The 15,790-nt window shown below is 38.7% G+C and overlaps 1 protein-coding gene across 3 annotated transcripts in view; it reads right to left on the reverse strand.

The window, feature by feature from the left end:
- Positions 1-15,790, reverse strand: part of LOC308081122 (uncharacterized protein) — a 63,423-nt gene that overhangs the window by 45,393 nt on the left and 2,240 nt on the right. For all 3 annotated transcript variants that reach the window (XM_080457516.1, XM_080457518.1, XM_080457517.1), the window contains exons 2-8: positions 13,998-14,144; positions 13,676-13,807; positions 10,728-10,829; positions 10,475-10,574; positions 4,475-4,548; positions 3,146-3,292; positions 2,798-2,947 (exon numbers count right to left, since the gene is read on the reverse strand). In XM_080457516.1, the coding sequence (XP_080313642.1) occupies positions 2,798-2,947; positions 3,146-3,292; positions 4,475-4,548; positions 10,475-10,574; positions 10,728-10,829; positions 13,676-13,807; positions 13,998-14,125 (833 nt within the window). In that variant the 5' untranslated portion in view covers positions 14,126-14,144. The remainder of the gene's footprint in view (positions 1-2,797; positions 2,948-3,145; positions 3,293-4,474; positions 4,549-10,474; positions 10,575-10,727; positions 10,830-13,675; positions 13,808-13,997; positions 14,145-15,790) is intronic.

The following is a 15,790-nucleotide window of genomic DNA, read 5'->3' on the forward strand; positions in this document are numbered from 1 at the left end:
GCATGCTCTGTAGCAACAAGTACTGCCAAACAGTGCTCAACTAACTATCTTTATTAACCAAAACGGTCGCGGGGGCTATGATTTTGTCCAATGCCCACTTAAATGAGCTTCTGAGCTTACACAGACACCTTGAGCAAATGAATTAACGAGCGACACGGCAGCGCTGACGGCCGGGGAACGACACAACACAAGCTCATCAACTCCAGCTGAGTGAATGAGAGAGAGGGACAGGGGAGGGCGGGGCTATTAGCCTATGGAACACACACTGACTGCTGTGTGTGCGTGTGTGCGTCTCTCAACCGCTCTCAACTCAGTGGGAGAGATGGAGGAGCGTACTGATAATATATCTTTATGGAAAATTCAACACTAGAATACGCACAAATGTTTATGGCTTTCATTTTTGCATGAGTCTTAAAAACATAATCTTCAAATGTAATACCTATGGTCAAATTTAAGACAAATTAAGACCTTAAATTCCCGATATTTTTTTTAAGACAAGACAAGACTTTTTAACTCATTCACTGCCACTGACGTAAAAAACGTAATTTTTCCCGTTTACCAATCCTGCCACTGACATAAAAAACGTTTTTTTTTTTAGTTTTTGTTTCAAATTTGACCCAAAGACCAAGGAGATATGATTGTTTAAAGATCTAGACTCCCATCCACTTCCTTGTTAACTTAAAACTTAAAAATTCTGTATCTCGGCTCCTGAGTACTTTTTTTTTTCGATGAAAAATCTCTGGCAGTGGGCAAACGCGGCCAGCAATAATTGTGGCAGTGAATGAGTTTTAAGGACCCACGGGAACCCTGTCAAGGACCACCATGTATTCTCCCGCGGACCCCCGTCTCAAAATATGTTGTTCCAGGGACCCCCAAAAGCAAAGATTTGACTAAAACAAATTAGCTTCAAAAAATAAATATATTCAAAGATTTGCAAAAATGTTAATGATTTTTTTAAAAAAATAGCAGATCTAAAAGCCAATAGCGCGGCACTCGCTGCCGCGCTATGAGCTTGTAGATCTGCTATTTTTGAATAGCCCAAAGTATAAAATAATGGTTAAAGTGGTTACACAGAGATGCGTTCACGGTCTTAATGGGTTAAACATCTCTTATAAAGACATAAAACCATCATCATCCTCATAATCATCATCATCATTATAATCATTTCAACATGAATTCATTCATTGTGTATCAGTTAAGGTTCACACAGATCAGTGATACTTTGAGTCCAGGATCACAACTGAAGTTCAAAGGTAAATCATTTGAACTGTCACTGTTCATAGACATGTAGCTGGATAATCAGAGAAATGTTCACCAAGAAAGAAAGAAAGAAAGAAAGAAAGAAAGAAAGAAAGAAAGAAAGAAAGACAGAAACAAACAAACAAACAAACAAACAAACAAACAAACAAAACAGCAGTGTTGGAATAGTTACTACAACATAGTAATATGTTACTTATTACATATTACTTGTTTAAAAAGTAATGTAGTTACTTTACTTATTACTACCTGCCAAAAGTAACTAGTTACTTATTACTTAGTTACTTTTTTTTTCTCGCCCCCAGTAATTGCATCCTTTCTCCCCAAAAGTCTGACTTTGCATTTTCAACATTAGCAGTTGTTTTTTTTCTCTTTTCTGCAGCCTACATTGTAAAATCCTCATTGTTGATTTAACTCTGAAAAGTGTTCTGTACACATGACGGGTCCATTTGGTTCTATTTGTACACTCATTTCAATTATATCAACACTAAGACTTTTACTGTGTATGAATTCATAACTTACAGACTAAATGAAAACCATTTGACTATGAATTGAATACTAAGGACCTCAATGGAAACAAGACCGCAAGGACTTTTTTGGAAGTATTTTAAATGTATTTCATGTATTTTTTGCCTAAAAAAATATTCAAATTCAAACACCTGGGCTCAAACAGATAATGACTCATCATGAGACACAATCTTTGAACAACTTCTGTTGTTTATTAAACAAAATGTATTCTAACAAAATACAAAAATAAAAAAGCTCCCATAGCAACACATATCATCGTGGCAGAATGTAGGAGCAAATGCAAGTTAAAAAAAAAAATCAATCATTCTGTATGACTGCTGAAAATAAAGTGCTTAATTTCTTTGTAAACAAAAGTAATTCTAATAGAATAAAAAGGCTCCCATAGCAACACATATCGTGGTTTGTGGTGGGTGTAGGAAATGTAAACTTCAACAAAACAATCATTCTTCTGACTGACTGATATTTAGTGCATCATTCAGGAGTGTGTATATATATATATATATATATATATATATATATATATATATATATATATATATATATATATATATTGAAAATAGCCAACCTACAAGCTTACAGCGCGTCTTCATTGGTTAACAAGTCGCTTATAATAAGCAGACATGGCAACACTGTTTGATCCGGTTTAAGGCCCGCCCTTCCGCAGCTGATAATTCACACATAGACAAGTGCGCAACGTTTCCGTATCCGCTCTAGACCGGATCAGCAAGCAGCCTGCATAGCAACTGGATCCCAACCAGTCTACCATTATATCAATTGACCAAAAACAACACAGGATCAAATAAACACACTCAAACCCAGAGTACCACCAAGGCTCGTGAAAAAAAGTAATAAATTACTTTTTGAAAAAAAGTAAAGGTAATAATATTACTCAAAACGTGAAAGTAATTAGTTACGTTACTAGTTACTGGGAAAAAGTAATAATATTACTTTAAGTTACATATTACTTTAGTTACTTTCCAACACTGCAAAACAGACAGAGAGCCAACGTTACCTTGTGGATATGATCTTTGTCATTTTGCAGGATGAGCCTCTGCATCTTAAATCCTCAGCAGTGTTCCTGGTCATACAGTAACTACATTCCCAGTCTTCATCATCAGTGGAGTCTTCATCATCAGTGGTTGGTTCTGCTGGTCGTTTTGTCCTGACAAACAGACAAAGACAAGAGTCAATTTAGTTGTGTATAAATTACATTAGTTCATATTTAATAATAATGAAATCATTAAAATGATGATGACACGTGGAAACCGACATGTAATCTACAAGCTCAATCAGTGTGATCTAAAACACATGCTGGGGGGGGGGTGTATACCAGGGTGTATAATATCTCTGATTCACATACTGTGTGTGTGAAGGTCCAGGTTCAGGAGGTTTTTCTTTAGACCGGTCACTCTTCATAGACACACAGCTGGATGTTGGAGACTCTGGTCTGTCAGATCTCTCCTCCTCTCTCTCCACACACTGACTCATCTTTAGGTCTTTATTAAACCTGTCAACGTTACAGTCAATGAAACACATCAGGAAACAGGAAATGATGAATACATGATATGAGTGACATCATGACCATTGAAGCTGAAAAAAACTTACATATTTTTTCTTTTTTAAACAGTAGACTATCTATTATTTTATACTGGTATGTAGCTACAAACATTGTATAACAGTGTTCTAATATAATCTTCTAGTTATGTCATAGATCATACCCCAAAAAGTCACATAAAGCCACTTTCCCTGTAGCATGGGTTTTCAACAGGGGGTCCGAGACCCCTAGGGGGTCCTCAGAGTTACTACATATTTGTGTGATAGGAACTTTATTTATTTTTATTTTTTACATTAAGCACATGACCCCAGCATCCCTATTCTGGGGGGAACATTCTGCGAAAATATCAGATCTATAAGCTCATAACGTGTTGTGAGCTTGAAGAGGTTTAGTGTAGAGTAGAAAAAGAGTGTGTGTGTGTGTGTGTGTGTGTGTGTGTGTGTGTGTGTGTGTGTGTGTGTGTGTGTGTGTGTGTGTGTGTCTGTGTGTGTGTGTGTGTGCGTGTGTGCGTCTGTGTGTGTGTGTGTGTGTGTGTGTGTGTGTGTGTGTGTGTGTGTGTGTGTGTGTGTGTGTGTGTGTGTGTGTGTGTGTGTGTCTGTGTGTGTGTGTGTGTGTGTGTGTGTGTGTGTGTGTGTGTGTGTGTGTGTGTGTGTCTGTGTGTGTGTGTGTGTGTGTGTGTGTGTGTGTGTGTGTGTGTGTGTGTGTGTGTGTGCGTGTGTGTGTGTGTGGTACTGTAGCCCCCCACAACCCAACCAAGGACAAAATAAAATTAATAATAATGATAATAATAATGATAATAATAATAATGAAAACAAAGTAAACCAATTACATGAAATCCTCCTCCTATAAAGGATGTCTAACAAGGTGGAATTTACCATAAAACGTTTTAGGTCAAAAATAGCAGATCTACAAGCTCACGTGTCACATTATGACATGTTGGGAGCTATTTAAAACATAAAGTGTGATTAATTTTTAAAAGTCATTTTAATTTAGTATTGATGTCAATGCCTACGAGAAGACAGTCCGTCAAATAGGGTGGGTCACAAATCAATCATGTAAGTCTGCAAAGTAACTAGTAACTAAAGCTGTCAAATAATCACACTGTACTGGAGTAGAAGTATTAAAATTCCGTACCCAGTACCCATCCTCATCAGCTTCTTCTCCATCAGCTCAGACCACTTCTCTCTCACCAGTTCAACGTATTCCTCCTGTATTTCACACATCAACAGACAATGAGAGTCAAATTACATCCAGATGTTAACAGACTGTTCCTTAAGTATATTGTTATGCCAATACTTTTGTTCTTTTACTCAAGTAAAAAATGTGAGTACTTCTTCCATCACTGGGTATAAGTGAACATTTTAATGTAAGTAGCTTCCCTATTCTGTGAAAATAGCAGATCTACAAGCTCACACAGTGAAGATTTAGTGTAGAGGGGAAAAAGTAAGGGACCAAGAACAGACCCCTGAGGGACCAAACCCCATTCAATTTAAGTATACAGGGTTTAAATGGTTAATGAATCTGATATACAAGCTCACAACGTTTCACTTCATGTAAGCTTGTATGTCTGCTATTTTCCCTATACTTTTGAGTCTCTCTTGTATGATGAAATAGGGCATTAATGTATGAACACATAAATAAAAGACTTTTAAACATGGAGATATGAGGTTTCTGCCCGACAACAACGATAACCACTTTAACCCTTTATACATAGTTGACCGGGGTCCCCCAGGGCTCTGTACTCGGTCCGATGCTTTATTCTCTCAACACCAAATCTGTTTGCCTAAAATAGCTGATATAAATGCTCACAGCAGGTTGCATTGTGATTCATTGTAAGCTTGTAGATCGGCTATTTCCGTAAAATGTTCAACTCAGAATAAGGATGGTAGGGTTCATGTGGTTACCTGGCATCTCTATTTTTGACAAATTTGTTTAAATTTTAAAACATTTATTTTGTTGTTTATTTTTTTTATGTCACTGAATGATAAATGTTAAATGTACTTAAAGTACCAAAAGTAGAAAGTACTCATTATGCAGAATGTCCCATTTCACACATTTTCATATGTAGCCTATAAAATGTATAAAAATCTTTTGTAAATAGCAGATCTACAAGCGCATTGTGAGCTTGTAGATCTGCTATTTTCAAATGGTTGAAATGTATATAGGGCTGAAGTGGTTAATGTATATTTTGTAATATAATCAAAATCTACAAAGTAACTAGTAACTAAACCTTTAAAATGATTGTAGTGGAGTAAAAGTACAATATTTGCCTCTGAGATGTAGTGGAGTAGAAGTAAAAGTACTGGAAATTGAAAATACTTCAGTAAAGTAAAAATACCTCAAACTTGTAATTAAGTACAGTACTTGAGTAAATGTACTTAGTTACTTTACACCACTGCGGGTCGCGACGCCCCCGGTCCCGTGGGCAGACTGCACAGAGCATAAAAGTTTTTCTATCACTAACTCTCAATTCCATTTAAAATAAAAAACTAGTCTACCTGTCCAATATTAATCTAATGTAGCGTCATTGTTTGTTACAGCCAGACAGAACCCAAAAATCAAGAGGGAAAAAAAGAAAATAAGAAAAAATAAACGTCCATAACCATACACCCAGTCACCTCTCTGGTTGTACCCACAGGTTATACCCAACCAGCCGATTATCAATTTATCCTGACCGCTCATCTTGCTGATCCACCGTGGCCCGCTTGAACAGCCTGGTTGCAAGTCAAGACACGCCCCCAAGACAGTACATACAAATGCTAGCTCTGTTTCCCTGTGAATACTGCAAAAACATTTGAGAATACTGCAAAAAAAAAAAAGATTGAGATTGCATAGCAAACACACTGTTGTGTAATTAAAACAGTATTTTTTTCCCTTTATTATAGGAATTATTATGTGGACACAAATAGAATCACAATACAATTATGATTTTTTATTTATTATTTATATATATATGTATTATTATTATTTTCCACTGGAATTAAATCTCAAAAGTTATAAGATCCTTCACAAACGCTAATGGCATGTCTCTTATGATGCCCTGTGTCCACATTAGTAAACACACATTTTCGCCCCCTATATTGATCTATATTATTTATGCATACTAGTGGGCTAGACTACAGCTACAATCATAAACATTTTGTATATGATTGCTGCTATATGATTGCTACTATGTAGGCATATAGTCATTCCAGCTGCAGAAAATGTTCCACTCATATGAGTGACGTCTCGGAAGTTGTGCAATCGCCAGTTTCCAGAAGTAAAGCCACTAGAGAAACTCTGTTTATAACTTTAAATGTGCCTATGTCTTTATTTTATTTTTTTCTAAAAATGTATTTGGACATCCTTAGGGGGTATCTGAGAGATATGCGTCATTACTTTTGAAAGGAAAGCTCCCTGGTGTTTCCTCTTTAAGATTAACTAATGTTCTATGCTCTACACATCAAAATGTTAGCTGCCGGGTGTACCCTGGAATTTTCTCTGTCCGGTCAAGTTTTTAACGTTAGTTTTTATTAACTGAATATGACAAACGACTAATTATTTAGAACTCCTCTGTGTGTCATGCTGGGCTGCCAGGAGCAGGCAGTTAAAAGGGGGAGGGACCTTTGAATGCATGCGTGTGCAAAAAGAACAGATCTTCAAACAAAAAAACGTGACACGTTGTTAGCTTGTAGATCTCTTCTGCAAGCTAACAAGAGAGAGAGTGAGAGTTCTATTGCTGAGGTGAGTGATTAAAGGGATTTGACCATTTAGAATAATTTCTGCAGTCTGTCTTGACTTTATAGCTATCAGACTTTTATGGAAATCAATGTGAATATTGAATAGGAAACATATGGTGCAAAACATCAGTCAAGGTGAACCATCTGACCAATAGGAGAGTGATAGCCGTTTCACACTCGGGTCCCGGGTGCGCACTCCAGACCACATGGCAGATGTTGTGGTAGTGTGAACGTAGCGAACCGTTCCCCGTAACGCATCACCGTACCGTACTCGAAACCACCTGGGGAGGTAGTCTCGGGTCCGATTGCTGCGGAGTCGGGAACGGAACGAGGCAGTGTGAATCCATCCGTACCAAGAGAAGGAAGTGGACAGACTGGACTGCTAATCATATATAATTTTTATATTTGTTATAATGACGCATTATTTTAGCTGGGTTATACCTTCTCATTGTTCTACTTGAATGTTGACAAGAAATAATAATCCCGCTAGTGTTTGAGTAGCACGAGCCGTGAAAAATAATAAACAGAAAACACATGTGTGGCGAACGTATTTATAAGGATAAATACACCAAGGGTTAGTCCGTGACGTCATACCAAGGATGCGTCCGTGACGCCAATATCATATTAACAGACGACGTTACATTTCGAGGTTTCAAAGACCAGTGCACACACTGCTTTGGTTGTGTATTGTTGATCTGTTGTTATTATAACTCAAGACATCGTCAGGAACACAGTCAAACTTTATTATTCACTCTAGAGTGACTTTTCTTCTGAGAATGACATTCTCTCTTCCAAAGCCCCATAGTCAACAGCGCCCCCATGAGGCACATATTTACCATTACTGCTAAATTAAATGGTCGAGTACGAAAGGATTTTGGCCAGTGTGAATGCTGACCAGCTGGGAGAAGCCAAGCGTACTCGGGAACGCTTCGATTGAAACGGATCCAGTCTGAAACCGCCCTAAGAGTCACCATCTCTACACAGGCTGTTACACTGACTCCTACTGTCACTATATTTATTATGACTGTGAATACACTCCAGTCATTCCCACATACAGTATACACATTATAATCCATTTGATACCTATAAGTGATACATTCTAGTTAATTGCGTGCAATCATAAAGATATATTAATAAGTGGTTATTATTAAGATGGCTCTTTAATTGCTTCAGTCATCAAATCAATGTCTCTGATTAGTTTGTTGATGGATAAAATTAAAACATTTACCCATAATGTTCCCATGTTAGTAAAGCCTGTTAAAGTATCAAACTCCCTGTTAAAATGCACCAGAATACAGGACATTATATCTGCTCTGTTGAAAACACCGGGAACGTATCTCTGTCACTTTAGATTTATTTGGCTATTAAAAAATAGCAGATCTACAAGCTCGTAGCGCGGCACTCGGTGCCTTGTAGATCTGCTTGTAGATCTGCTATTTTTTTTTAAATCGTGAAAATGTGCGCAAATATTTGAATATATTATTTTTTAAGCGAGCATTTGTAACTCAAATCTTTGCTTCTGGGGGGTCCCTGGAACAAAATATTTTACCAATGTTCGCTTTAAAAAATATATTTTTATAGATTCACAAATGTTCTTGATTTTTCAAAAAAAGCAGATCTACAAGCTCACTCGGTGCCGCACTTGTTTATCTGCTTTTTTGGAATAGCCAAAAAAATTAGACAGATGTGTTCCCGGTCTCAATGGGTTAATTATTTCCAATTTCCAATACTTTTACTTCTACTCCACTACATCTACGAGGCAAATATTGTACTTTTACTCCACTACTATTATTTGAAAACTTTAGTTACTAGTTACTTTGTAGATTTTGATTATTATTACAAAACATACATTACCCTCTTCAGCCCTATATACATTTGGCCATTTGAAAATAGCAGATCTACAAGCTCACAATGCGTCGCGATGCGACGCATTGTGAGCTTGTAGCTTGATTTGTGATCTTGATTTGAATACATTTTAGACATAAAATTGTGTAACGGGACATTCTGCATAATGAGCACTTTTACTTTTGGTACTTTAAGTATATTTTGATGCCAATACTTTTGTACTTTTACTCAAGTACATTTTGAATACTGGACGTCTACATTGCAGTATTGATACTTTTACTTAAGTAAAGAATGTGAGTACTTTTTCCACCACTTTTTTGTAAGCCCTGTGCGGGCTGAGCATCTTGTGGTGCAGGACAGAGAAAAATGCTATCTATCGATCTGTTTATCATGTTAAAACATGTCAGGCTCTTTGCGTTCTCAGGACTTGCTTACGCCAATACGTCCCATATAACTGTATGGAGCTTGGAAAATGATTTTTTGTGTGTTTTCTGCAGTGGTGTAAAGTAACTAAGTACATTTACTCAAGTACTGTACTTAAGTACATTATTTAGTTTTTTTTTTGTTTTTACTTTACTGGAGTATTTCCAATGTTCAGTACTTTTACTTCTACTCCACTACATCTCAAAGGCAAATATTGCAATGGGACCATCTGTATAATGAGTACTTTTACTTTTGGTACTTTAAATACATTTTGATACCAAACTTTTATACTTTTACTCAAGTAAATTTTGAATTCCATACTTTTACTTGTTACAGAGTATTTCTATATTGCAGTATTGATACTTTTACTTAAGTAAAACATTTGAGTACTTTTTCCACCACTGGGTATAAGAGAACAGTTTAATGTAAGTAGAACACTGTTAACAATAGCTTCACTATTCTGGGGAAAACATGCTGTGGAAATAGCAGATCTACAAGCTCACAATAGCGTTTAGATCTATAGAGGGACTGTAGAGGTCTAAGAATAGACCCCTGAGGAACCCTGATCAATTTAAGTATATATGGTTTATATTATTAATAAAGTTAAACTACAAGTCCACAACGTGTCACATCATGAGGCGTTGTGAGGTTGTAGATCTGCTATTTTCACTACTTTTGAGTGACACTCTTCTATGATGAAATGGGGCATTAAGTTATGGGGGGGGGGGGGGATTGAAACGTGGATATACAAGGTTTCTACCGGACAACAACGATAATTAACCCTTTATACATAGTTGGGTCCCCCAACGGGGTCCCCCAGGGCTCTGAACTAGGCCTGATGTTTTATTCTCTCAACACCAAATCTGTTTGCCTAAAATAGCCGATCTAAAAGCTCACAATGGGTTGCATTGTGATGCATTGTAAGCTTGTCGATCGGCTATTTTAGTCGAATGTTCACCTCAGAATAAGGACGCTAGGGTTCATGTGGTTACCTGGCATCCATCCCTACTTTAGACACAGTTTTGTTTATTGTTTAGTTTTTTATGTCACTGAATGATGAACAAATAAATCTTACACGCTACATTGTAGTTCATGTATTCATTAGAACATGTAAATAAATGTCATGGAGAGAATATTAGGTTCTTACCCTGCTGTTAGCTGACTCATACATGTTCCTCTCTATGATCTGAGCATCAGTCACCAGGTTAATCTCCTCAGCTGGGTCTCCTGTTGACATGTCCTCTACACTGCTCACCAACACACAGAGAATGAAAGAGACAAAGTCAGACATCAGATTCAACTCATCATATAATAAGTGATAATAGTTCAGCTGGTCTGGGGTCTAGAAGATGGTGAGAACACATTGTGTTGGTTTTGCTTTCTGTGTGATGAACACTCACAGGTAGCGGACATTGAGGTCACGGATGCACTGTGGGATGTCTTTATGCCAAGACTTCCTCATGACTGCTGCAGAGAGAGGGAGGGCTGTGATGGATTCCCATCTGAGAGAAAGACAATGATAGAAAAAACAACGCAACATAGAAAGAGGAGGGAGAAACAATGAGGAACACATATTATGACGTGTGTGTGTGTGTGTGTGTGTGTGTGTGTGTGTGTGTGTGTGTGTGTGTGTGTGTGTGTGTGTGTGTGTGTGTGTTTAAAAAAAAAAGAAAACTATGTTGCTATAATATCAGTGGTTCTCAAACTTTTTTCAAGTCAAGCAGGGTTCCTGCACCATTTTGAAAGTAAAATGTAAGACTTTTTAAGACCCTTTTAAGACCTCAACAAATGTCATTTAAGACCCAAATAAATGTCGCAACAATGTCTTCCTATATTGAAATTGGCCAATGGGAGTGCAGGCCAGCGGGTGGTCAAACTTCTATTAATCCATTAAGACCGGGAACGCATCTGTGTCATTTTAAGATTTTTGAGTATTCAAAAATAGCAGATCTACAAGCTCATAGCGCGGCACCGAGTGCCGCGCTATGAGCTTGTAGATCTGCTATTTTTGAAAAATCGTGAAAATGTTTGCAAATCTTTGAACATACATTTTTTAAAGCGAACATTTTTAACTCTTTTACAACTTCTGGGGGTCCCTGGAACAAAATATTTTGAGATGGGGGTCCACGGCCAAATACATATAATGTTTTGAGAACCACTGATGTTATAGCAACCTGGTCCTCACGCTGGTCCTCAAAAAACTGTTAGGATTTAGAATGCATTCGTAGAATCCCCAGAAGCAAAGATTTGAGTTACAAAGGTTTGCTTTAAAAAAATTACATATTCAAAGACCCACAATTATTCCAAAAAATAGCAGATCTACAAGCTCATAGCGCGGCTATGGGCATATATATATATATATATATTTATTTTTATCAAAGGCTGTGAGTGTGTTGTTTACTGTATAAGCCTATTACAGATTGATTCTCATCTTATCTCTGGCTGGTAATATAAAATAAATATCACCCTTTTTAAAATAGACATTTGCATTTTTCTAGATCAGGCCTTTAAAAATCAATAAAATGAGTGTGTCTCAAGCATTAGGGTGCTTGTGTGTGTGTGTGTGTGTGTGTGTGTGTGTGTGTGTGTGTGTGTGTGTGTGTGTGTGTGTGTGTGTGTGTGTGTGTGTGTGTGTGTGTGTGTGTGTCCTACACCAGTGGTTTTCAAACTTTTTCAAGTCAAGGACCCCCAAATTCACACTTATTAGCCCGCAGACCCCCATTTGAAAAGATAAGCCAAGGACCCCCATAAGAGAAGATTTTTACAGTTCTAGCAGTGATTCTCAACTATTTAAATTTCAAGGATCCCCAGTTTGACATGCATTAGGCTACGGACCCCAAATGGCAGTTATAGTGCTGGGACCCCAATTTATATTGTAAAATCAATGTTAATTTAACTCAAAAGTGTACAAATGGTTCCATTTGTACACTCTAGAGTTACAGGCCCATAAGGGTCCATTTGGTTCCCAACTATCTATTATTTAGCTGGGGACCCCCTGGAACTCCCTCAAGGACCCCTTGGGGTCCCCTGACCCCACTTTGAGAACCACTGCACACACTGTGTGTGTGTGTGTGTGTGTGTGTGTGTGTGTGTGTGTGTGTGTGTGTGTGTGTGTGTGTGTGTGTGTGTGTGTGTGTGCACACAGCATCCTAGTTGATTTACTTCTGATCAGTCAAACATTTTTCCTATCACTTGAAACTGTTGCCTGATGACAGCTGAGGGGGAAGCGTCCCTCGTTTTTATTCCACATTGTAACCGGTGACATCCCTATAGCATACATTTGTCGTTAGCATTTAGCATTCATTAGCATGCTCTGTAGCAACAAGTACTGCCAAACAGTGCTCAACTAACTATCTATATTAACCAAAACGGTGGCAACGACACAACACAAGCTCGTCGTCAACTCCAGCTGAGTGAGTGAGAGAGAGGGACAGGGGAGGGCGGGGCTATTAGCCTATGGAACACACACTGACTGCTGTGTGTGCGTGTGTGCGTCTCTCAACCGCTCTCAACTCAGTGGGAGAGATGGAGGAGCGTACTGATAATATATCTTTATGGAAAATTCAACACTAGAATACGCACAAATATTTATGGCTTTCATTTTCCCATGAGCCTTAAAAACATAATCTTCAAATGTAATACCTACGGTCAAATTTAAGACAAATTAAGACCTTAAATTCCCGATTTTTTTTTACGACAATTTAAGACTTTTTAAGGACCCGCGGGAACCCTGTCAAGGACCACCATGTATTTGCCCGCGGACCCCCGTCTCAAAATATGTTGTTTCAGGGACCCCCAAAAGCAAAGATTTGACTAAAACAAATTTGCTTCAAAAAATAAATATATTCAAAGATTTGCAAAAATGTTAATGATTAAAAAAAAAAAATAGCAGATCTAAAAGCCAATAGCGCGGCACTCGGTGCTATGAGCTTGTAGATCTGCTATTTTTGAATAGTCCAAAGCACAAAATAATGGTTAAAGTGGTTACACAGAGATGCGTTCACGGTCTTAATGGGTTAAACATCTTTTATAAAGACACAAAACCATCATCATCCTCATAATCATCATCATCATCATTATAAATCATTTCAACATGAATTCATTCATTGTGTATCAGTTAAGGTTCACACAGATCAGTGATACTTTGAGTCCAGGTTCACAACTGAAGTTCAAAGGTTAATCATTTGAACTGTCACTGTTCATAGACATGTAGCTGGATAATCAGAGAAATGTTCACCAAGAAAGAAAGAAAGAAAGAAAGAAAGAAAGGAAGGAAGGAAGGAAGGAAGAGAAAGACAGAAACAAACAAACAAACAAACAAACAAAACAGACATAGAGCCAACGTTACCTTGTGGATATGATCTTTGTCATTCTGCAGTATGAGTTTCTGCATCTTAAATCCTCAGCAGTGTTCCTGGTCCTACATTCTCTACATTTCCAGTCTCTATCATCAGTGGTTGGTTTTGCTGGTCTTTTTGTCCTGACAAACAGACAAAGACAAGAGTCAAGTTAGTTGTGTATAAATTACATTACTTCATATTTAATAATAATGAAATCATTAAAATGACGATGAGACGTGGAAACCGACATGTAATCTACAAGCTCAATCAGTGTGATCTAAAACACATGCTGGGGGGGGGGGGGGTGTATAATATCTCTGATTCACATACTGTGTGTGTGAAGGTCCAGGTTCAGGAGGTTTTCCTTTAGACCGGTCACTCTTCATAGACACACAGCTGGATGTTGGAGACTCTGGTCTGTCAGATCCCTCCTCCTCTCTCTCCACACACTGACTCATCTTTAGGTCTTTATTAAACCTGTCAACGTTACAGTCAATGAAACACATCAGGAAACAGGAAATGATGAATACAAGATATGAGTGACATCATGACCATTGAAGCTAAAAAAAACAAAACTTTTTTTCTTTTTTAAACAGTAGACTATCTATTATTTTATACTGGTATGTATAGCTACAAACATTGTATAACAGTGTTCTAATATAATCTTCTAGTTATGTCATAGATCATACCCCACAAAGTCACATAAAGCCGCTTTCCCTATAGCATGGGTTTTCAACAGGGGGTCTGGGACCCCTAGGGGGTCCTCAGAGTTACTACATATTTGTGTGATAGGAACTTTATTTATTTATATTTTTTACATTAAGCACATGACCCCAGCATCCCGTTCTAGGCTACATTAGCAAGTGTGTCGATGATGTCACCATCACTAAGGTTATTACAATCCATCCTAACCAGAAACCCTGGCTGAACGCTGAGGTCCGCTCGCTCCTGAAAGAGCGGGACTCTGCTTTTAGGTTGGGCGATGCACTTGCTCTCAGAGAAGCTAGGAGGAACCTGACGGCGGGGATAAAAAGGGCCAAAGCATCCTATGCTCTGAAAATCCAGGGGCACTTCACCACCAACGACCCCCGGAGTATGTGGAAGGGAATTAAGACCATCACTGACCACAGTAAGAGAGATGCTGAGTGCCCTGAGGATCCATCTCTCCCCGACGCTCTCAACACCTTCTATGCCCGCTTTGAGGCCTCTAACTCCTCCCCCTGCACCAGGCTCACCCTTCCATCAGGTGAGCTACTCCCCAGTGTGACTGTAGAGGACGTGAGAAGGTCTCTGCAGGGAGTCAAGCCACATAAGGCTGCAGGGCCGGATAACATTCCAGGCAGGGCCCTTAGGGACTGTGCTTATCAACTGTCTGAGGTGCTGACGGACATTTTTAACATATCTCTGTCCATGGCTGCAGTGCCTACATGCCTTAAGACAGCTACCATCATTCCTGTCCCAAAGTCCGGAAAAGTGACAGAGCTGAACGACTATCGTCCAATAGCACTGACTCCGATAGTCATGAAGTGCTTCGAAAGGCTGGTCATGTCTATCATAAAGGCCAGCCTCGACGATAATGTGGATCCTTACCAGTTTGCGTATAGGAAGAACCGCTCCACGGATGACGCAATATCATCCGTGGTCCATGTGGCCCTAACTCATCTGGAAACTAGAAATGCATATGTCAGACTCCTCTTCCTGGACTTTAGTTCTGCATTTAACACCATCATCCCGCAGACTCTGGTGAACAAATTGGCAGTTCTTGGCATACGCCCAGCCCTGTGCAACTGGGTCTTGGACTTTCTTACAAACAGGCCACAGACAGTGAAGATCCACAACAACATCTCCTCTCCCATCACCCTCAACACCGGCTCCCCGCAGGGATGTGTCCTGAGCCCCCTGCTGTATACCCTGCTGACATATGACTGTAAGGCCAGGTACCCAAACAATCATATCGTCAAGTTCGCGGACGACACAGCAGTGGTGGGACTAATCTCTGAAAACAACGAAGTGGAGTACAGGCGAGAGGTGGAACATCTGGAGCTTTGGTGCAGAGACAACAACCTCTGCATCAATGTAAAAAAAACAAAGGAGATGATCATGGACTTTAGGAAGAGTGGCCC

This window comes from Gymnoscopelus braueri (genome assembly GCF_963280865.1).
Source record: "Gymnoscopelus braueri genome assembly, contig: SCAFFOLD_131, whole genome shotgun sequence".
Classification (NCBI taxonomy): Eukaryota; Metazoa; Chordata; class Actinopteri; order Myctophiformes; family Myctophidae; genus Gymnoscopelus; species Gymnoscopelus braueri.